General features: G+C 54.6%; 2 protein-coding genes across 5 annotated transcripts in view; one reads left to right on the forward strand and one right to left on the reverse strand.

Annotated features, from left to right (window-relative positions):
- The first annotated feature begins 303 nt into the window (after positions 1-303).
- Positions 304-20445, forward strand: HK3 (hexokinase 3). Of its 2 annotated transcripts, XM_003936111.4 has the most exons (19): positions 304-2336; positions 5690-5810; positions 9934-10096; positions 10294-10448; positions 10543-10662; positions 10755-10850; positions 11709-11808; positions 11889-12072; positions 12588-12743; positions 12887-13120; positions 13614-13909; positions 14022-14158; positions 14237-14356; positions 17200-17295; positions 17464-17563; positions 19188-19371; positions 19472-19627; positions 19781-20014; positions 20099-20445. In XM_003936111.4, the coding sequence occupies exons 2-19, from the start codon at positions 5715-5717 to the stop codon at positions 20241-20243; spliced, it is 2772 nt and encodes a 923-aa protein (XP_003936160.3). In that variant the 5' UTR covers positions 304-2336; positions 5690-5714; the 3' UTR covers positions 20244-20445. The 2 variants fall into 2 exon arrangements, with proteins under 2 accessions (XP_003936160.3, XP_074246785.1); XM_074390684.1 differs by lacking the exons at positions 304-2336; positions 5690-5810 and having other exon boundaries at positions 10006-10096; positions 10205-10448.
- The window catches only part of UNC5A (unc-5 netrin receptor A), a 65008-nt gene continuing 63731 nt past the window's right edge, over positions 20416-21692 (reverse strand). For all 3 annotated transcript variants that reach the window (XM_039460461.2, XM_010346681.3, XM_074390685.1), the window contains one exon: positions 20416-21595. In XM_039460461.2, the coding sequence (XP_039316395.1) occupies positions 21430-21595 (166 nt within the window). In that variant the 3' untranslated portion in view covers positions 20416-21429. The remainder of the gene's footprint in view (positions 21596-21692) is intronic.

Below are 21692 nucleotides of genomic sequence, written 5' to 3' on the forward strand. Positions count from 1 at the left end.
TTTTTATTTTTAGAAGAGATGGGGTTTCACCATGTTGCCCAGGCTGGTCCTGAACTCCTGACCTCAAGTGATCCACCTGCCTCGGCCTCCCAGAGTGCTGGGATTACAGGATTGAGCCACCACCGTACCTGACCAGCCCTGGACTGTTGAAGTTGTGGGAAGGCTCCTCAATTTAACAAAAATTAACTGAGATTTGTTCCTTACCAGATATAGAACTGCGCTCTGAGGCTGCACAGGTGAATAAGAAACATTCTCTGGGATCCCACAGTACAATGGAAAAGATGGACACATAAGCAGATGCCTTTAATCAACAGGTATAAATGCAGTGATACAAGAACATCCAAGATAATACAGAATCAATAAGCAGACCACACTCAAATGGGGTCGGCCAGGAGAAGCTTTTCAGGGAGGGCTCCCCATTGACTATAATTTAAGGGATGAGGAAGAATTAGGTGAAAAGGTGGGAGAGGACAAAGCAAGGGCCATTCCAGACACGTCATCACAAAGACATGATAGTTAGAAGTAGCATGATGTGTGTAGGAGAGCTGCAAAGCACATCCATGGTATAAAGGGTGTGGAGCAAATTGTGGGGGAGCTTATTGAGGATCTGTGTGCCTGGCTGGGCACTGTGGGTGGTGAGAAGCAAGCCTGTGAGCAAGCTCAGAGGGAAGGCCTGACCTCCCAGCTCGTTGGCAGTGCTCTGGTTGTGCCCACCTCTCCCCCAGTGAACTGCCTTTCCTTATTCCTTAGCTCCATCTGTACAGTTGGAGATTGGCGCTAAGGGGCTATGAGGGAACCTTGTCAGGACTTACCCTTCTTTTTGTTGGTCAGTGGCCATCTGGTTTCTGAAGAGAACCACTGGCAGCTGCAGTGCCTCTGCTATAGCCAGGCTGTCCCAGCTGCTCACAGAACTCAAGCTCAGCCATCCTCCCTCCACTGACCTTGACCCGGACTTTCCCTGGCATTATGACTAGGGGACCAGGACCCCTGTTCCTGGGGTCTGGGTACAGACCTTCCAGAAACACAGATGAAGAGCCCTGGCAATGCTTGTTAGGGGCATATCCTCACCCTGGCTCAAGAAATTGCAGGCTGTCAGCATGAATCACAGCTGGGCCTTTCATATTCAGATCCAAATTCTCCTCTCCCAACTGAACAAAGTTGTGAGGGACTGGGATCCCAGGCTAGGCAGGATGCTATGTTGTGGGTGACAGGCACTCTACCCTCCGCCACCCCATCCCCACCTCCCTGTCTTTCACAGCCTATATGCCTGGTTGGTACCCAGTGGACAGCACAGCCGGACGGATGTTTGGCATGTTTCCAGGCCTCACCATGCCACAACTGATGGAGGAGATACTGTTGCTGGTCTCCATCCTGATGCGGAGGCCTTGTACTATCTGTGGATAATGATAAGGTTACTGCTGATGAGGCAGCCTGAAGCTTTAAAGTGTGTATCCACCAATTTGCCTTCAGCAAAGATTGTTGCAGGCTGTCTAGTATCCTACATTGGTGCTCCAAAGTTCTGTGCCTTTGAGGAGAAATTTCTGCAGAAAAAGAGCCTGGTGGCCAATAGCTCCACAGCAGCCTGATTCCCCTTCTCCTTCAGTAGAGAAGACCTGCCATGTGAACCAATCTCTCTGCTTGGCCTACAGACTAAAGGCTAGACTCCACAGTCTGTCACCTCTCCCACCATGTATCCCCACCTTCATGTATCCTCTTCAGGCGCCTGGAGCTGCACCTCATTCCATGAAGGCACCTGTGTGTGATTCATGGTTTTGTATGTGCTCTCCACGTTGCCAAGGACCACTTCTGTGGGCATACTGCTGTTCTTTCTTCACGGCTCAGCTTCCTCAGCTAGCCCTGCCCACTCTTGGGCAGAGTCAGCCGCTTTCTGTTGTGCTCCCACATTGCCTCTTGCTCAGAAGTACTTACAATAACTTTCCTGGGCTAGGTGCCTCAAGCTCCTTCCAGGGGTGAGCCACCACCTCAAATCTCATTTACAAAATAAACAGAGCCCTCAGCATTGTAGAGGGAATCCCACAATCTTAGACTCAGACCGAGGTTCGACTTGGCTGTGGTCATCTTGCAAGTTTTCACCACAGCCTTGCCTAGCCTGGGCTACTCTAGGGCAGGCTTGGAAGGAAGTACAGCTTCCTGAATTAACTGATGTTTGGTAAGCGGTGGTGGAGGAAAAGGGTGGGGTTTGAGGATATTATAACTTGGGTCACCCCTGAGTGTCACTTTTTAGTACAGTGTCACTTTTGGGTACATTGGGGTGCCTCACATTGCCAGATAAGAGCTCAGGCCTGAGGAGAGCGACCAGCTTCTGTGTGTTCCAGGTAAGCGCCCCTGTCTAATTGCTGCCTGTGCCTTCCGCAGCTGTCTTGTCCTCGTCCCTCCTGTTTGGCTCACACTAGGGGAAATGGACACTGGAAAGATTAAGCCAGCTGGTTCTCTTAATTTGAGACGGAGTCTCTCTCTGTCACCCAGACTGGAGTGCAGTGGCAGTCAGGGCTCACTGTAGCCTCAACCTCGTGGGCTCAAGTGATCCTCCTGTCTCGATCTCCCAGCAGCTGAGACTACAGGCGTACACCACCACACCCAGCGAATTTTTAAATTTTTATTATGTAGAGATGGGGTTTTGCCATGTTGCCCAGGCTAGTCTCAAATTCCTGGTCTCAAGTAATCTGCCCGCCTCAGCCTCCCAAAGTGCTGGGATTACAGGTGTGAGCCACCGCGCCCAGCTTGCCAACTGGTTCTTGATGGCAGCTCCCAACATCAGCAGAGGTCCCTGGGGTACTTTTCAGAAGGAAAACTCACTTCAGGTAGCCCATTCAGCTAAGGAAAGCCAAGGGTCCCTTAGTCAAACATGTGCAGACCTTAGGCTGGGCTCTGGGGATACTGCAGTGAAGGAGACACATCCCTTCCCACAAGGAATCCCAGTTGGAAGAGACAGAGCTGAGCATGTACCTACCATATACATATTAAGGCTACTTGGGGGTTACTTCACAGATTCTGTCATGTAAAAATGCTGAATATCCAATGGATGAGGGAATGAATGAGTGAGTGAATGAATGAATGAGCTACCTAGGCCTTGAAAGGAGAAGGCCACGTGTATAGCCCTTCTTTCTTTTCAAAGGTAATTGTCCCACTTACTTCACTTTATCCTTGAAATAGACCCGTAGCATAGAACAAGCATTTCACATCCCTGTCTGATGGATTTGGGAAGAGCATAGATATGTGTGGTTTGGGGGAGATTTATCAGAAGCTGCTTTGTTGCTTTATTAAATAAGAGAAAACTCCCCACTCCCCTTACTTCCAGTTTTAGAAAGGTACCTTAGCACATATGCTAGACTCTGTACTGGCCATGAGTGCAGAGGTGATCAGTTTAGGTGGGGTAAGGAGGTGAAGAAACTAGAAGCAGAGGTATCAGGAAGCTGTTGTAAGAATCGGGCCGGACGATCTGGTTCAGTGGCTGTGGGAATGGGGAGGAGGGGACGCAAAGGAGAGCTCTTAGCCTGACATCCAATTGCATAGAGGAGGCGAGGGTCAGGATGTGCACAGGCAACCTGAATGGCCGTGTGCGAGCACACTGCGATGCCTCCAGTCAAAGTGGAGAACAGAAGAGCTTTGTGGGGGAACACTGACGGAAAAATGAATGTGGCTTTGTTGAATTTGAGGAGTTTCTCCACCATCCAGTTAGTGATGTCTAACAGACCATCGGGATTTAGGATTGGCTCAAGCCAAAGGTAGATTTGGGAGCCCTAACTTAGCTATTAATGAAACCTTGGGAATGGGTGAGATAAAGGGAGTGCAGAGGGAGGGCATGACCAGAAACCTGGGAACCCCACTGCCTGAAGGAAGCTAAGTTACTGGTGAAGACTAGGAGAGACTCAGGAAGGACACGTGGGAGGGACCGGCTGTGAAAGCTAAGGACGGGGAGAATTCTGCAGCAAAGAATGACTAGTGGATTTGCGTGTCTGAGAGAGGGCAGTAAAGGTGGGATCTGAGGAAAAGGCTCGGGATTGGGCAGTTAGGAGTCTAGTGGAGGGCAAATTAGTGAGAGTAATGGGAGCAGGCGAGGAGGGGATTGCTGGGGTGGGAAGGTACTGTATTTCCAGAACTTTTGCTGTTGGAAGGAAGAGAGATGAAGTGATTCCATGGACAGATGTCTCTTCCCATATTGGGCCCTCCGCTGTGTTTCCCTTTTCCTCCACCCCTAAGGAGCATCTGAATCACGGAGGGCTCCCTTGGGAATACTGAACAGCAATACCACCTCCTGCTCAGATGAGCAAAATATCTGACATTTCTACAGTTCTCTACAGTGTGCAAAGGACCATTAACTCCTTTAATCCTCACCAGAACTTAGCTTGCCATGTTAGAAGAGGAAATTGAGACTCATAGAGTTTCAGTTCAGATTCAGCTACGTAAATCTTAATGCACATCTAAGCAAGTGTTTTTTTTTTTTTTTTTTTTGAGATGGAGTCTTGCTCTGTCACCCAGGCTGGAGTGTAGTGGCTCCCTGTCTCTACTCACTGCAACCTCTACCTCCTGGGTTCAAGCGAGTCTCCTGTCTCAGCCTCCTAAGGAGCTAGGATTACAGGCGCTCACCACCACACCCGACTAATTTTTATATTTTTAGTAGAGATGGGGTTTTGTCATGTTGGCCAGGCTGGTCTTGAACTCCTGACCTCAGGTGATCCACCTGTCTCAGCCTCCCAAAGTGCTGGAATTACAGGCGTGAGCCACGGGGCCCAGCCAAGTTCTTTTGTTTTCATTATCTCATATGCACCACAAAGCCCTTTGATACATGTTGGTTCCATTTCGCAGATGAAGATTAAACCTCGAGGTCGGGAGTTGTGGCCCGGCTGCCTTGTGAAGAGCCGGGTTCCCCACCTCTGAGCACCAGCCTCTTTCTGCTCTGTACCACTGCGCCGTCCACGCCCACCTGATGTTTATGTTGTACATCACATTTCATAAAGCACTTCCCCAGGTGTTACTCTATTTGGTGCTCACAACAACCTTGTGAGGGTACATATTATTTCTGCCTGTTTTACAGATGGAAGCTGAAATTCAAAGAAGTCATAAATGACCTGCCCAAGATCATGTCACTAGTGGTACCCCCCACCCGTGTCCATGACCTCTGTTGCCTTCAGGATGAAAATTCATGTGCCTTAGCCTGGGATAATGGCTGTCCCTATCCAGCCTGCCTGCTTCTCTGTCAGATCTTTGCTGCTTTCTTTGCTCCAAGCCGCTAGCATGTCCCTGACTGCCCGGCCACAGCAGCATGTCCATCAATTGCCCGTGGCTCTCTCTCCCACTGCCTGTGCTAATCATACTGTGATTGTTGATGAGACTATGAGGTCCCTGAGGGCAGGGCCTAGGTCTGCTTCGTCTGTATCGCAACATCCAGCATAGCAGGCATCAGGAACTAGTGAATGTGAATGAACTGAGAGAATGAATGAATGGCATTTGGACTGAAATCAGCCTTTCCGGTGCTCTTTCGTTATGCGTGCTTCTGGAAGACAAGGGCCTTCTGGTTGACTGCTACAGGATCTTTGATGGTCGGAGGTTCTGAATTCTGCCAACTTCCTCCCTGGTCCCCTTCAGAAGAAAGGAAATTGGTCTGGGTTACAGATTCCTAGGACCTGTAGAGTAAGTGGTTGACCCCGGTTGTCGCTTTTTCCCACAGGTGGCCAGCCTCCACGTGGAAGTTCATGGACTCCATTGGGTCTGAAGGGTTGCAGCAGGGGGAAGAAGCCCTGAGTTGCCCTGAGGAGGGCTTGCCCCAGCCCTCAGACAGCTCAGAGCTGGTAAGTTCAGCACTGGGTCCCTGTTTCATGCTTGTTCAAGGCTGTCAAGAGCAGTGTGACTGAAGCTGGCACGGGGCCCTGGGCTCTCGCCCATGCAGCCCCTTTCCACTTTACAAAGCTTTTCATATCTGAGATGGTAACAATCTCCTTTCAGGCTCCCAACAACTGCGAGGTTGAGATGATCATGTTACTAAAAGTGATGAAAAGGGGCAGAAAGAAGTGATACGGCTTGAGTTTAAGACATGGCAGGAGCTTGAGCTGAGGTGTTGCAGCTCCCAACATACCACTTTCGCCACCTTGACACACTGGTGCCGCTCCTGCCCCAAGTGGGTTGACACAGTCTAGAGTGGACCTTCCCAGGCTTCTCTGGTCAAAACCTGTGTTCTTGAGACCTTTTCCTTCCCGCTTCGGTTCCTCCTGCATGTCCTCCTCAGTGTAGCCACTACAGTCAGGCACACAGATGATTTTAGTGCCAAACTCAGGCCTAAGGCTTGCTCGGCGGTGAGTTTCTTCTTTTTCTGTCATCTTGACCAAGATTCAGAAGCTGTCACATACCACACCCTTTTGCAGGAAACCCTTGTGTAAGCCATTTCATATCTCTTAGTATCTGTTTCATAATCAGTAAAATGGAGGAAAATAAAGTCTAACACTCCCCACCCACGAAGGCTAATGGAGATAAAGGACTCTAATGTGACTGGGTAATCCCAGCACTTTGGGAGGGCAAGGCAGATGCATCACCTGAGGTCAGGAGTTCAAGACCAGCCTGGCCAACATGGTGAAACCCCATATCTACTAAAAATACAAAAATTAGCCAGACGTGGTGGCAGGCGCCTGTAATCTCAGCTACTCAGGAGGCAGAGGCAGGAGAATAGCTTGAACCCAGGAGGCAGAGGTTGCAGTGAGCCGAGATTGTGCCACTGCACTCCAGCCTGGGCAACAAGAGCGAGACTCCATTTCAAAAAAAAGAACTTGCATAGAGGAGGTGCCCACTAAAGTGTTTCTGAGTCATTCTCTGCCGTTTCTTTAGTTTTCTGGCATGTTCTGTCATCCACTTGACTAGGCTTGTTGTCCAGATTGTGGCGGCGTTACCCCTTGCTACATTTCATGCTCCCCCTTCCCCCTTGTCCAACCTGTACCCCAGACCCTGCTGCAGACAGTTCTCCTACGTCCAACCGACAGCCACAGCCGAGCCTCAGGAGGGAGCAGTGACCGTGCCGTGGTGCCTGCCCGGCCAGAACTTGCTCTGGGGCCTGCTGCCATCTCCTCCCTCCCTGCTTGCCCCTCCCTGAGGACACTCCTGTGCAGGCCCACATCTGCCCTGCTGGGTCCATCACATATACCTGCAGTTGAAAGAATTCCCTTTGGCTGTGGGGGACTTCACAGGGACCCCAAATTTCCCTCGGTCCCGGGCTCCCCCTCGGCACCACAGGCCTTACCCTGTTCTCCCCTTACCACAGCCTTAGGTTGAGAAAAGGTTAGTTAACCATGCATGGTCGGTTCCCAGCCCTGTCTCAGAGGCCCTTCCCAACGCCTTCCCCCAGCTTTCTCTTCGTCATCAGAGAGGGTATGGAGTCAGGCTCCTCAGGCTGGTTGTGCTTTGCGCTCTGAGGAAAGGGAACCTGTGTTCTACTGAGCATCTCCTACCTGTAGCACTGTTCCTCCATTTCAGGGTTGCTGTCTTCTCAGTCCTCATGGCATCTCTGAGAAGTGGCTACTATTGTTCCTGCCAGATAGAGGGGTCACTTGCTCAGAGATGTGAGGTGATGGGCCTAGGCCAGCAAGTTGGTGACAAGAGCCAGTGTTGAAACCACATTGGACTTCACACGCTCTCTAATGCCTTTCTCCTTGCTCTTCTGGCTGAGGTCTCTCCCAGCTCTGCCTGGGATGTCAGGAGTGGCTCCAATAGCTTCTCCTGGCTTGTGTGCGCCTCACCAGGATCTGCAGGGAGGTCCTTCTGTCTTTCCTGCAGTTCTGCTGTCTCCTGGTCTCTCCTCCTGAACATCTCAATGTGCCCAAGAGAAAAAGGAAGAAAAACAATTTACCCAAGCCATTGACTTGTCCATGACTCTAGTGTTTTCATTAAGCAATACTAAAACGCCCCTCCCATCCTAACGGCACTTTGCCTTTAGTTCTTATGCCACCACAACCATCCAATCAACAAATCCTGCTTCCAGCTAGTGCTCCTCATGGCCCTGAGATAGAGCCTTGAGCAAGACATAATCCCTGGCAGTGGGGGACTTCCAAGTACTATTATTTTCTCAGATTTCCACAAAGAGGTGACTGAGGCTCAGAGAGAGGTATGACTTTCCTGGGACCACAGAGCCAGAAAACAGGAGTGCGAGGGTTCAGGTGTAAGTTTTCTCAAGCTAGATCGTCTGAGATTTCTTTCCAGCAACTTTCATCAGCCGTGGGTTCTCTTCAAGGGAACTTGCTAGTTTGTATAAAGCTTCGCATTGATGTGGAAACATCTCTCCAGTCAGACAGATCTGGGTTCAGATTCTGCCCTACCCCTTCAGAGCTGCTTGGCCAGGCAGACGCTGCCCTCTCTGAGCCTCCATCTCCACATTTCTAACATGTGGGTGGCTGGCGCTCAGAGGGGCAAGGCTGAGACTCTGCCTATCCTGCAGCTCTTAGACTTTGCTGCCCGCTGCCTGAGTTCCTGGATGTGCAGGCCGTGAGCAAACGTCTGAAGCTTGGCTTCAGCTTCTCTTTCCCTTGTCACCAGATAGTCTCAGGGTGAGGTAGAGAGGGCATGGGCACTCTTAGCATGCATGGCTGCTGGAAGCGTGTGCTGGAAGGTGAACATGAACTGGACATCTGGCACCCCAGTTAGGATTATTCGCCTCCTTAGGGATCTGTTTCCCATTCTTTTCCTAAAGCAGGAGGTGGGACTGAGTTGTCCTTACCTCTCTCAGCTGGCAGACTCTCCTCCCAGCCGCTCCTCCCTGGAAGGGCCTCATGATCCAGGTGCCTGAGTGGTTATTTCACAGATAAAGGTCCGGTTGGGGGCAATAGGTCATTGAAATGGAACTCCTGTGTGACAGGAGGTGGGGGCTTTGGAAAGTCTGAGCCTGAGGAGGATGGAGTTACTGGGCTGTGACCCTCTAATGAATCCAGGGAGGCTGTTGGGCTTCTTCGAAGGATGGGCAAGAGGGTCATCTAGGGGAGGTTTTTGGCACACAGGAGTGAGGTCCCTGGGGCTCTTAAGCTACTGCGCTCTGGTGGAGTGAGAGCCTGGAGTGTCCCGGCCTCTGTCTTCCCTGCCTTCTCCCCTGCCCCTTCAGACTCTGATCCACCCCCAGATCTGTCTTCCCCAAATCCATCCCCTTCCTCTTCCCCTGGGTCTTCAAATGGCTTGTTCCCTTTCTACAATTAGGTCACCTCGTCAGAGAAACCCTCTTTAAGTCTAAAAATACCTCTTTCTACCCTGGTCACTCTCAAATTTCCTACCTATTCACCCCCTTTAATCGTCACCATCACTACTGGAACCAAATTGTATGCTCCTGTGCTTAATTTCTGTCTTCCACCCTGGAATCTGAGCAGGACTTGGTTGGTTAAGTGTGTACGGTGCTTAGAATAGAGCTGGGCGTGGAGTGAGGGCCTGAGCAATATTTCAGGAAGGATGACCCACCGAAGAAAGGACCATCCTCTGCAGTGTGGTCTCCAAATGCTTCCGAGCTGGGCTTTTGCAGAGTCTGAGAGTGGGTTAGGAGAGGGAAACACTTGAGGTTTGTCTGTGCATTTGTTTATTCTCTTGTTCACTCAACAACTCACTGAGAGACTCTTGCTGTGGGTCCCGGGGAGCCAGAGAGCAATCATTTGTGGTACTGCAGGAAAAAGGTCTTGCCAAACCCTGAATTCAAAGAAGCGGGGTGGGGTAGAGGATGTAGGGAGTTGGGAAGGAGCCGTAAGGTTATGGGGCAGGAGGAAGAACGTGGGTTTTCTTTCCAGGACAGAGCCTTCTGAGGATGCCAGAGCTGGATGCAGGCTGTCGGCAAGAGAGCCAGGGTGTATGAAGAGCCAAGCAGTGGGCCGGGCAGGGCAGGCCTCTGCCTTGGTTGGAGCTGGGGAGTCTGGCCAGCCCAGCAGGCCTCCTCCCAGATGTTGGCCTGTTTCTCCCCAGGTACAGGACTGCCTGCAGCAGTTCAAGGTGACAGTAGCACAGCTGCAGCAGATCCAAGCCAGCCTCTTGCGTTCCATGGAGCAGGCACTGAGGGGACAGGCCAGCCCTGTCCCTGCGGTCCGGATGCTGCCTACATATGTGGGGTCCACCCCACATGGCACTGGTGGGTAGCACAGACTGAGACGCGTGGCCAGGCCTGGAAGAGGGTACTGATCTGAGGGAGGGAAATGTTCCTTATCCCTGTTCCCCATCTCTGTGGCCCCTCGACCAGACCTTTGCAGGCTTTAGGAATTTGGGGAGTGGGCAGAGGACTCTGGTCTTACCAGCTGCGTGCCTTTCTGTGACCTGCTTGCCCTCCAGAGCAAGGAGACTTCGTGGTGCTGGAGTTGGGGGCCACAGGGGCCTCACTGCGTGTTTTGTGGGTGACTCTAACTGGCATTGGGGGGCATAGGGTGGAGCCCAGGAGCCAGGAGTTTGTGATACCCCAAGACGTGATGCTGGGTGCGGGCCAGCAGGTAAGCACTCACTGCACAGCCTCTGGGGTCTGCGAGCCTGGCTGGGTGGCTGGGGCTCAGATGGGCAAGGCTGAGCCCCTTGCCTGTCTTACAGCTCTTTGACTTTGCTGCCCGCTGCCTGTCTGAGTTCCTGGATGCTCAGCCTGTGAGCAAACAAGGTCTGCAGCTTGGCTTCAGCTTCTCTTTCCCTTGTCACCAGACGGGCTTGGACAGGGTGAGGTGGAGTGGCCATGGGGACCATGGATGGAGGGTGGCTGTAGCCCCATGAAAGCCATCAGAGGAGTAACCCAGCTTCTCTGCCTCCAGAGCACCCTCATTTCCTGGACAAAAGGTTTTAGGTGCAGTGGTGTAGAAGGCGAGGATGTGGTCCAGCTGCTGAGAGATGCCATTCAGAGGCAGGGGGTGAGTGGAGGGAGGGGAGGCAGGAGGGCTGCCCATGTTGGCCTGGGCCTGGCACACACGTGTTGGGTCTGGGCTTCTGGGAGAGCTGGTTTCCTTCCCTCTTCACATCCTTCATCCAGTTTAACCTCAGGTGCATGATGCTGCCACTCCCATTGTATAGGTTTAAAAACACTGAGGCTAAGAAAGGTCAAATAAATGCTCAGGACCCTTGGCAAACAAACATGAATAGACTGACCTTCTGCTGAAGGTTTTCACAGTCTAGAGGGGGAAGCGTTCTAATAAAAGATTGTCCGTGTGGAGGAGGTGTGCGCGGACAGCTCTGGGAGTACTAAGGAGGAAGCGCCGGCTGTTTGATCAGGGACTTGAAGGAGGAGTTTGCCTGGTACTTAGGCTGGGACTGGGGCGGAAGATCTAGTCTCAGAGAAGGCCACACAGAGGAGTGTGAGTGCTGGAGAAAGGCCGATCCGTCTGGACTAAGCCCCTGTGGCGAGAAGCCAGGCTGGGAGGAATGGGCTGGGGGAGCCAGGCAGGATGATGGTGAGGCTGGCAAGGCGTAGCCTTCAAGGAGGCGCTCAGCCTCGGGAAACCCATCCTGGTCCTGGGAGCTGCTGAGGTGGACATCACTGTGACCTGGGGCCCGCAGTGGGGATTACGGAGAGACTGAGGGTGGGATTGAAGGAAAAGCTCCTATAAGGTGGGAGCCCAGAGCATCTGTGGCACTGTGTGGGGCATGCAGACATGTGTTTCATGGACTCTATGTGTCTCCTTCAAAGCCAGGGCCCCAGCCCTGCCCATCCCCCAGGCTCTCTGCTCTGGCCACTCAGGCCAGCCTTGACCTCTGCCCTTTCCATCGTCCAGGCCTACAACATCGACGTGGTTGCCGTGGTGAACGACACAGTGGGCACCATGATGGGCTGTGAGCTGGGGGCCAGGCCGTGTGAGGTTGGGCTTGTCGTAGGTGAGCCACAGACCATTTGTGATGATGGGTGGAGGGTGCGCTGCCTGTCGGGCGGGCCCTGACAGGGTTGTCCCTGCCAGACACGGGCACCAACGTGTGTTACATGGAGGAGGCGCGGGACGTGGCGGTGCTGGATGAAGACCGGGGCCGTGTCTGCGTCAGCGTTGAGTGGGGCTCCTTCAGCGATGATGGGGCCCTGGGGCCAGTGCTGACCACCTTCGACCACACCCTGGACCATGAGTCCCTGAATCCTGGTGCTCAGAGGTGGCCTGGCAGGGGGCCCTGACCTTTGGTTCCAGGCCCTATATGTGACTGCTCTGCTCCCAACCCCTTCTGTCCCTGTTCTCAGGCCCTTAGGCCCCTCCCTGTCACTCTGAGGGTCTCCAGGGAACAACCTGAGGGCCCTGGCCAGATGCAAAGAAGGAAGGGCACAAAATTCCAGAACCCAGAATTGTCAACCCTTGGCCCTCCCTATTCCTGACTCTGGCCTGCCCTGACAGGTTGGGGGTCGAGGGCTGGAGGTGGCTGAGCAAAGTGCTCTCTGCCTTCCTTTGGGTCCTGCTTCCTCTCCAGGAGGCTTCTGAATGTAACCTACGTCAGAGGGGGCGTGGCGTCCGGGCACCCACCCACCTGTCCTCTGGGAGACCATTTGTTGCTTCTGAAGCCTCTAGTTTGGGAGCTTCCAAGAAAATAATCCTCCTTTGGGAACTCTCGGAGGTAGAGCCAGGTAGACCGAGGGCTTAGAAAAGGCTCCGTCTAGCCGCCCTTCCCACCTGCAGGTTTGAGAAGATGATTGGGGGCCTGTACCTGGGTGAGCTGGTGCGGCTGGTGCTGGCTCACTTGACCCAACGTGGGGTCCTCTTCCGTGGCTGCCCCTCACCTGCCCTGCTGAGCCAAGGCAGCATCCTCCTGGAGCACGTGGCTGAGATGGAGGAGTGAGTGGGGGAGCCAGCGGCTTAGTAGGGTATTCTGGGCTTGGGGGAAGGGGAGGATTCTCTGTCCCCAAGGTAGCCATGGGGCTCTAGTGGGATGGAGAGCTTCTGGGCTGAGCCCCAAACCAGCCCCCTGTCCTCTCCAGCCCCTCTGCCGGGGCAGCCCGTGTCCACGCTATCCTGCAGGACTTGGGCCTGAGCCCTGAGGCTTCGGATGTTGAGCTCGTGCAGCGTGTGTGTGCGGCCGTGTGCACGCGGGCTGCCCAGCTCTGTGCTGCCGCCCTGGCCGCTGTTCTCTCCCGCCTCCAGCACAGCCGTGAGCAACAAACACTCCAGGTCGCTGTGGCCACTGGAGGCCGAGTGTGTGAGCGGCACCCCAGGTATTGTGGAAACATGGTCCGTATGAGCAGGGGGCATGAACACGTGTGTGGTACACACCCAGAGGGCACTCCGGGATCACATGTGCAAGCCGGTGGACATGAAGGGCCCTCAGGGAGAGAGAGGGCCAGGCTGAGCTATGGGAGGCCAGAAGACATTCAAGGAGAGAAAAGATGCTTCCCTTCGTATGTGCAAGGGTGGAGGTCATGGGGACATTGGGGCATATGGTTGGTGCACAGAACAGATTTAGAACTGACGTGGTCATGGTGGTGCATGGCTGTAATTCCAGGATTTGGGGAGGCTGAGGTGGAGGATCATTTGAGCCTGGGAGTTTGAGGTTCCCGTGAGCCATGTTCACACTGTGGCACTCTAGCCTGGGTGACAGAGCGAGACCTGGTATCTAAAAAGATTAAAAAAAAAAAAGTGATGGGCCTTGGGCTTTAGCATGCCCCAGGGGTCCCGGGCCAAGCTGGGTGCACCTGTGTGTATCTGTAGGTTTTGCAGCATTCTGCAGGGGACAGTGATGCTCCTGGCCCCGGAGTGCAATGTCTCCTTCATCCCCTCCGTGGATGGGGGTGGCCAGGGAGTAGCGATGGTGACTGCCGTAGCTGCTCGCCTGGCTGCCCATCGGCGCCTGCTGGAAGAGACCCTGGCCCCTTTCCGGTTGAACCACGATCAACTGGCAGCAGTTCAGGCACAGATGCGGAAGGCCATGGCCAAGGGGCTCCGAGGGGAGTCCTCCTCCCTCCGCATGCTGCCCACGTATGTCCGGGCCACACCTGATGGCAGCGGTAAGGACCTGTCCCTGACCTGGGACAGAAATATGGGCTCCTGCGGGTCACAGTGTGTGCTGGGGCTGGAGCCACAAGGCCTGTCCTAGCACTGAAGGTCTCTGCTCCACAGAGCGAGGAGATTTCCTGGCTCTGGACCTTGGAGGCACAAACTTCCGTGTCCTCCTGGTACGTGTGACCACGTCTGTGCAGATCACCAGTCAGATCTACTCCATCCCTGAGAGTGTAGCCCAGGGCTCTGGGCAGCAGGTACCCACAGCCTGAGCCTTGATGTCAGAGGTGGGGAGGGCCGAGCAGTGCCTACCCCTGACCTGTCCTTCCCCACAGCTCTTTGACCACATTGTGGACTGCATCGTGGACTTCCAGCAGAAGCAGGGCCTGAGTGGGCAGAGCCTTCCCCTGGGTTTTACCTTCTCCTTCCCGTGTAGGCAGCTTGGCCTGGATCAGGTGAGGGCGGACCCAGAGCAGTGATCGCCAAGGGCATCCTATCCACCTACCCTTCATGGAGTGAGCAGGAGGCAGGGGAAAAGGCCGGGTGGGGGGCAGTACTGTTGGGCTGGGCCTGCACACAGCCTCAGTTTCCCCAGACATGGTATGGCCAGAGTTAGGGCCTGAGGCATTTGGGAGCAGGTCTGGCCCAGACTGGGGCTGATCAGAGGACAGACTGTCCGTTTTAGCCGCAGCACTGGCATATGGACGTCGGGGTCCTGCGAGAACCAGCGTTTGCCCCTGTCTAGCAGGGGCTTGAGGTTGCCTGGGAGTTTTTTGGCCTCTCTCCTCCTTTGTTTCCTTCTCAGTGCCTGGCTTGGTGTTGGGTGCCTGACTGGGGTGGCAGAATGCCAGGCACAGGCCGAGACACGCATGCCTACTCAGCACACACTTTAGCTTGTCCTTACACAAGGATGAGGGACTTTGCAATGCACACACCTGAAGCCTCACGGAAACAATTACCTTCCAGGCCTCTGGTCCAAACCCCCAGGAAGGTCCCTCTCAACATACCCAGCTTCTGCTTGAAAGCCTCTTGCCGAAGAGCTCACTGTCCCTGAAGGCAACGGTTGCATTCTTAGACAGCAGTAGTCACTGAAAAGCTTCGTCTCACCTACTCCAGCCAGCCTCCGTGTGATTTTCACCCCCTACTCCTGCTCTGACCTCTCTCTGATACGCAACTCCTCTTCTTGGTTTTCCTTTTTGAGATGGAGTCTTGCCCAGGCTGGAGTGCAGCGGTGTGATCTTGGCTCACTCACCGCAGCCTCCACCTCCCAGGTTCAAGCAATCCTCCTGCCTCAGCCTCCCAAGTAGCTGGGACTACAGGCACATGCCACCATGCCTGGCTAATTTTTGTATTTTTAGTAGAGATGGGGTTTCACCATGTTGGCCAGGCTGATCTCGAAATCCTGACCTCAGGTGATCCACTCACCTCAGCCTCCCAAAGTGCTAGGATAAACAGGTGTGAGCCACTGCGCCCAGCCTGATATGCAACTCTTTCCCTGCTCTCTTACATGGTGGTCCTTTGGATGGAGTGTGCAGTGGACCACATTCTGGCTGCTGGGCTCCTCCGATCCAGGCTAAGCCTGCTCAGTCCTTTTGATTATTCCTTGTAAGGTGTGAGAAGCAGGTGTGATTATCAGTGTGCAAATCCAGAGGGGACAAGAAACATAGTCTTATTACTTTTCTGTAACTGAACTTAATTTTCTATGTTAGGTCCACATTCTTTTCAGGAAAACTTAGCCAGTGCGGGGATCGCCTTCCCCAGGGGTCCCCTGGGCTCTGCAGCAGTCTTTGCTGTGCAGAATTTGCAGATGTGTGAGGAAATCAGGGAGGTGCCTCAGCCCCTGCTCTCTGGGTACTTCCCTCTGCCACTTCCTCTCTTGAGTCTTGACACCTTCCTGGGCATTACCTGGGGAAGGAGGGCAGAGGCCTCCTCTGTTCTCAGATCTCTTCTGAATAGGGATTTAGCCCAGAGGGGAGGGCACAGGACACCTGTCTCAGGAAGCCATCAACAACCTGGGTCTGACTTCCCCCTTCGCCTCCCCTTTCCCATACTAGGAAGAACAGCCACACAGGGGCTATTACTCATCATCTGGTCTCTCTCAAATGGGTTCTTTCTCTCATTCTATCGCATTCTCTGCTTTCTGTTTTTGAGACAATGAGCCTGGAACAATGAAGAAAAAAAAAGGGATAATAGGACATGTTATTGGAGGAAAATGTTGGTTACTATTTTTTTTTTTTTTTTTTTTTTTGAGACAGAGTCTCGCACTGCCGCCTGGGGTGGAGTGCAGAGGCGTGATCTTGGCTCACTGCAACCTCTGCCTCATGGGTTCAAGCAATTCTCCTGCCTCAGCTTCCCGAGTAGCTGGGATTACACGCACCCACCACCACACCCGGCTAATTTTTGTATTTTTAGTAGTGACAGGGTCTCGCCATGTTGCCCAGGCTAGTCTCGAATTCCTGACCTTGTGATTCCTCTGCCTCAGTCTCCCGAAGTGCTGGGATTACAGGTGTGAGCCTCTGCACCTGGCCATTGGTTACTATTCCTAAAATCTTCTGCCCCAAAGATTTCCAGACCTACCCTCTGTGCTTCTCCTCTGAGCAGAGCAGTGATTTTCTTCCAACAGCTGCAGACGAATCCCTGCTCCCTCGCCCCCTCTCTCACAGGACATACACTGAAAAAAGAGCACTCCTTTCCAGGCACAGTCAAGCCCATGCCACTAAGTTCTATGTCCATTTCCTCACAATACAGGCACTCCACCTCCGTCCTGCCCAGGGGCCTGGGTTCTGACTTCTCCATTCCTCCTTCACCTGTATTTGGAACACAAGAGTGACTCGCCCATTGACAGGGCTCCATCCCCGAAGCTGAGAATTCTTTCCTCTCGAGTCACTTGGTGTTCTTTTGGAAAGGCGGGATCTGCTGCCATCTGGGCCTCTGAGCCTTCTCTGCCCCTCCCCTGTCTCACACACAGCACTCCCTTTACCAGCTCTGTTCATTCCTAACCCAATTACAAAGGGCCATTCCTTCTGGGCAAATGTCTTAAAATGGCCAGACTCTCTGACATTCTGGAACTAATAATGGAAAATGTAGGTTAGATGGTTATTAATAGGTTTTTCACACCAAAAGCCTCCTGGGGAGTAGGGAGCAGGCAGAGGGCAAGGCCTTCAACCATACAGCAAAGTAGGCAAGGAATCGTGCTTGGTGAGGGTGGAAGTCCTGTGGCGGATGCAGGCTGTGCGGAGGCAGAGGGAGCCTGGAAGGGCCTCCAGCTTTCTATCACTTCCTCTCTGTCCCACCCCAGGGCATCCTCCTGAACTGGACCAAGGGTTTCAACGCATCAGACTGCGAGGGCCAAGATGTCGTGAGTCTGTTGCGGGAAGCCATCAAGCGCAGACAGGTAGAAGCCTGTTCTAGGAGTGCTTTGCGGGGTGTGGCAGGCCTGGAGGGGAGCCAAGAGTCTCCTACTTTGGGAGGGGAGCCCTCTGCAGCAGAGACCTCTTGGTCCAGTTCTGGTTGCTGTGACAACCGTGTTGCCCAGCAACTAGCAGCATCCTTTTGTGTGCAGGCAGTGGAGCTGAATGTGGTTGCCATTGTCAATGACACGGTGGGGACCATGATGTCCTGTGGCTATGAGGACCCCCGTTGCGAGATAGGCCTCATTGTCGGTGAGGAGGGCTCTGCCCTTTCATGCCCCTACTGCTTGGCAATTTGCTGCCTTCTGTTGATTTCTCCGGTTAGATGTTTCCTTGGCATTGGGGATGTGGGATTGCTCCTGTCTGACCCAGTGGGGCTCTGGAACAATCTCTCGGGCTGGCAGTCTGGAGCTTGGGTATTTAGTCCAGCTCAGTGACTGACTCATGGTCATTTAAGCTCCTTGGACCTCAGTTTGCCCATCTAATAAATGAATCTGAGCTTTGGAGTTGTACAGATTTGGGGGAAATACTAGCTTTGTGTGTTTCCACCTGTATGACCTTGGGCAAGTCATCAGAGCCTCAGTTTCCGAATCTCTAAGATAGAGATAAGAATAGCAGCAATTCCTGTCTCAAGGCATCATGAAGATGAAGTGGGAGGGGACAAAGTTTAGCGTGGTCCCTGGCTCATGGTACACACCTGGTATTTGGAGCCGGGTGGGGGCAGGGTACCAATGAGCAATGAGGGTCCTTCAGACAGTCCAAGATTCTGTCCTTATTAAGCACCTACTCTGTAGCCACAGACACATTAAACAAGAGGAAATCTCTGCCTTCTCAGAACTGACCACTCAGTAAGGGTTAAGCCCAGAACAACACGTGGCAGTCAGAGAGTGACTTGATTTTTACATGTGGGCAGCAGCAAGGCCAAGATCAGAAAGGAATGGGTCCTGGGATGAGTAGAATTTGCAAAGAAAGCCCCGAAAGAAAGGATTTGTTCTGTGGGGGAGGAGGGATCCCACAGCTCCTTGGGCACTGGTCTCTCAACACGAGCCATGTGGCGGCCTCTCCTGGTGGGGAGCTTTTCGAACTCCGGGACCTGGCACTGTTAGGCACTTGGGACAGGTGTGCCCAGGTTACTGTGTGCATACACAGCTGGAGAGAGGAACTTCAGGTGTGGCCAGCAAGGAGCCCACCTGCCTGGAGCTGAAGCTGTGTCGGGAGAAGAAGGAGACGCCCTTATCCAGGGTGTGCCCTCTGCCTGAATGCCTTTTCCTTTCTGTGCTTCCTGCCTTCAGTCACTTCCTCTCTGTAGCTTTCCTGACCCTGTTAGCAGAGACTCGCCCCATGGTCTGGGCTCCCATGATGCTCTCCTCAGTGCTTCAACAGGCAGACAGAGGCTCCATCAGAGCTGGCTGTTCATTGCCTGATCTCTGACCAGACGGTGGGGCTCCTTATCTTCGATTTTTCTCTGTGTCCCCCGCTCCTGGCCTAGCACTTCTTAGTTGGATTAAGGGACTATCCCGGGAGCTTTGACTGCTCATCTGAAGAGAGATAGGGGTAAGGGTAGGGGGCATCACATGTCTCCCAGGGGAATGACAAGACAGCTGGGCCATATAGGAGCGCTTGGGGTTGGTATGGTGGCTGCACTGATGCTGACGTTGGTGGGAAGGGAAGCGAAGGTCCCCAGAGCTTGGAGGTAGCAGGGTCTGCACGAGGGATGTCAGGAAGGAAGGAGGACCAGGTCTAGGGACAGGCCGTGAGCATGAGGAGGTAGAGAGGTAGAGAATGAGCCCGGATTTTCCATCTCCGTATGGGAAGTGCTCAGAGGGTCCTTGTCCACATCCACAAATGGCTTCTGCGTTATCTGGCCTCTCTGCAGGAACTGGCACCAATGCCTGCTACATGGAGGAGCTCCGGAATGTGGCGGGCGTGCCCGGGGACTCAGGCCACATGTGCATCAACATGGAGTGGGGTGCCTTTGGGGATGATGGCTCTCTGGACACGCTCAGCACCTGCTTTGATGCAAGTGTGGACCAGGCGTCCATCAACCCTGGCAAGCAGAGGTGTGGGCTGGGCCCAGACGGTGGTGGCTGGCCGTGACCAGTGCTGGGGTCAGTGGCCAGTGGGGCCTTCTGCTGTGTGTGCACGCATATGTTCACGCAGGTTTGAAAAGATGATCAGCGGCATGTATCTGGGGGAGATCGTCCGCCACATCCTATTGCATTTAACCAGCCTTGGCGTTCTTTTCCGGGGCCAGCAGACCCAGCGCCTTCAGACCAGGGACATCTTCAAGACCAAGTTCCTCTCTGAGATCGAAAGGTGCCCGAGGCCTACGTTGCCTCCCCTACTCCAGGGAGTCTTTCCGCCTGCTGTTAGGGACTGCTGGCCTGGGTGGTGTCGAGGTCCGCTCTGGAGGATGGAGTGGGAAGAGTCATGACCTGCCTCTCTGCTCTCTTCCTTCCTGGCCCCCAGCGACAGCCTGGCCCTGCGGCAGGTCCGAGCCATCCTAGAGGACCTGGGGCTGCCCCTGACCTCAGACGACGCCCTGATGGTGCTAGAGGTCTGCCAGGCCGTGTCCCAGCGGGCTGCCCAGCTCTGTGGGGCAGGTGTAGCTGCCGTGGTGGAGAAAATCCGGGAGAACCGGGGCCTGGAAGAGCTGGCGGTGTCCGTGGGGGTGGATGGCACACTCTACAAGCTGCACCCGCAGTGAGTCTGGGTGCGAGGGCTGGGGAGGGACGTGTGGCCAGGTGGGGCTGGCGGCCTGGGCTCACCTCAGCCCTCCCCTCACAGCTTCTCCAGCCTGGTGGCGGCCACAGTGCGGGAGCTGGCCCCTTGCTGCGCAGTCACGTTCCTGCAGTCAGAGGATGGGTCCGGCAAAGGTGCGGCTTTGGTCACTGCCGTTGCCTGCCGCCTAGCACAGTCGACTCGTGTCTGAGGAAGTCTCCAGGCTGAGGAGGTCTCAGCCCAGCCTTGCAGGACCCGGGCTGGAATCCGCCTGTCTCCCAGCCAGGCCCAGCCACCCAGACTCCCAGGACATCCCACGTGTGACCCCTCTGTGGCCATTTGGCCTTGCTCCCTGGCTTTCCCCGAGAGAAGCAGCACTCAGGTTAGCAATATATATATATAATTTATTTACATTCACGTCCGATAAAATCCCTACGCGCCCCGGCGGCTGGGCAAGGCTGTGTACATAAGGCCAAGTGTAAGTGCGTGAATGCACTTAAGACAAAGTCAGGACACGAGCTTCGCACGACAGGCCCCGCGTGGGGCACCAGCCAGCCCTAGGGACGGGCACGCCACGCCACGCACACTCGCCATTGTACAGCCCGGGACTCCCATTGCATATTCACAGGCCCCGCCGGGCAGGGCACCTCGAGGCTGGGGGAGGGGCAGGGGCAGGGAGGAGCCGTGGGGTGTCCCTGGGTGGGTGGAGAGGGCAGCACGTGAGAGGCAAATGTGCACCGACACCAGGCGTGAGATGTGAGCAGCCTCAGGTGTACAGCATGAGATGTGTGTGGTGGTGGGGTGTCTGCATGACCCAGGAGAGGGATGCGTGTGAGATGAGCACACGAGGCATGCGTGGCATGTGCTCGTGTGGTGGTCGTGTGCCTGAATCCAGGGGCTACCCCCTGTCCAGCTGTGGCCCTCGGTCCTGGAGGCTTGGAGCCGGGCCCCGCAGACGTGCCCCTGCCCAGCAGGCACAGAAATGTTTGCATAAGGTCCGGCTCAGGCAGGAGCTCCGGGGCCCTGGCTCAGGCCCAGTGTGTGCGTGCATGGCTGTGTGTATGCGGGGCCCCTGGAGAGGGACGGGAGGAGAGGTAGCATCACACGCACATACACACACACAGATGGGCCGGGCCCGGCCCAGGCTCTAGGCACTGCCCACCCTGGGCCAGGAGGCCGAATGTGAGCAGGTGGCAGTGCCAGCCTGGCCAGGCAGGCCATGGAGAGGTGGGAGTTCAGGCAGGGTCTGAAGGACCAGCGTTAAGGGACAACTTTGGCCGGGAGGGGGCCTGTCCAAGCAGCTCTCCCTGGTGTGGGGAAGGGCCCCTGTCCGGCTTCTGCCTGTCCCCGGTGGGTGCCAAAGCTGGTGAGAGTGTAGGCGTTGGGCCCGGCCGGCCTCAGCACTCGGCCTCCGACACTGTGAAGAGGCCAGCGTCTGGCTGGCCCAGTCCAGCCACTGCTGCAGCCAGCTGGCTGAGGTTGCCGTTGGGGAAGTGCCGCGCTTCCCACAGGTTGAGGATCATGGCTGTGGGGCTGGGCTTGGAGGCAAAGAAGCTGAGATGACTGTGGAGAGGAGGGAGGCCGTCAGCAGCCTGGTCTGGCCCCAGCTGATACCTCCTGCCCCCCAGGCCCACCCCAGGGCAGAGCCTCCCCCAAGTCA

The sequence above is a fragment of the Saimiri boliviensis genome, chromosome 20 (assembly GCF_048565385.1).
Source record: "Saimiri boliviensis isolate mSaiBol1 chromosome 20, mSaiBol1.pri, whole genome shotgun sequence".
Lineage (NCBI taxonomy): Eukaryota > Metazoa > Chordata > Mammalia > Primates > Cebidae > Saimiri > Saimiri boliviensis.

Coding starts and splice junctions, on each gene's coding strand:
- HK3 (XM_003936111.4), top strand. CDS start 5,715: ATGGACTCCATTGGGTCTGAAGGGTTGCAGCAGGGGGAAGAAGCCCTG. Junction 13,910..14,021: donor GGCCACACCTGATGGCAGCG/GTAAGGACCTGT, acceptor TCTGCTCCACAG/AGCGAGGAGATTTCCTGGCT. Junction 19,372..19,471: donor ATCAACCCTGGCAAGCAGAG/GTGTGGGCTGGG, acceptor ATGTTCACGCAG/GTTTGAAAAGATGATCAGCG.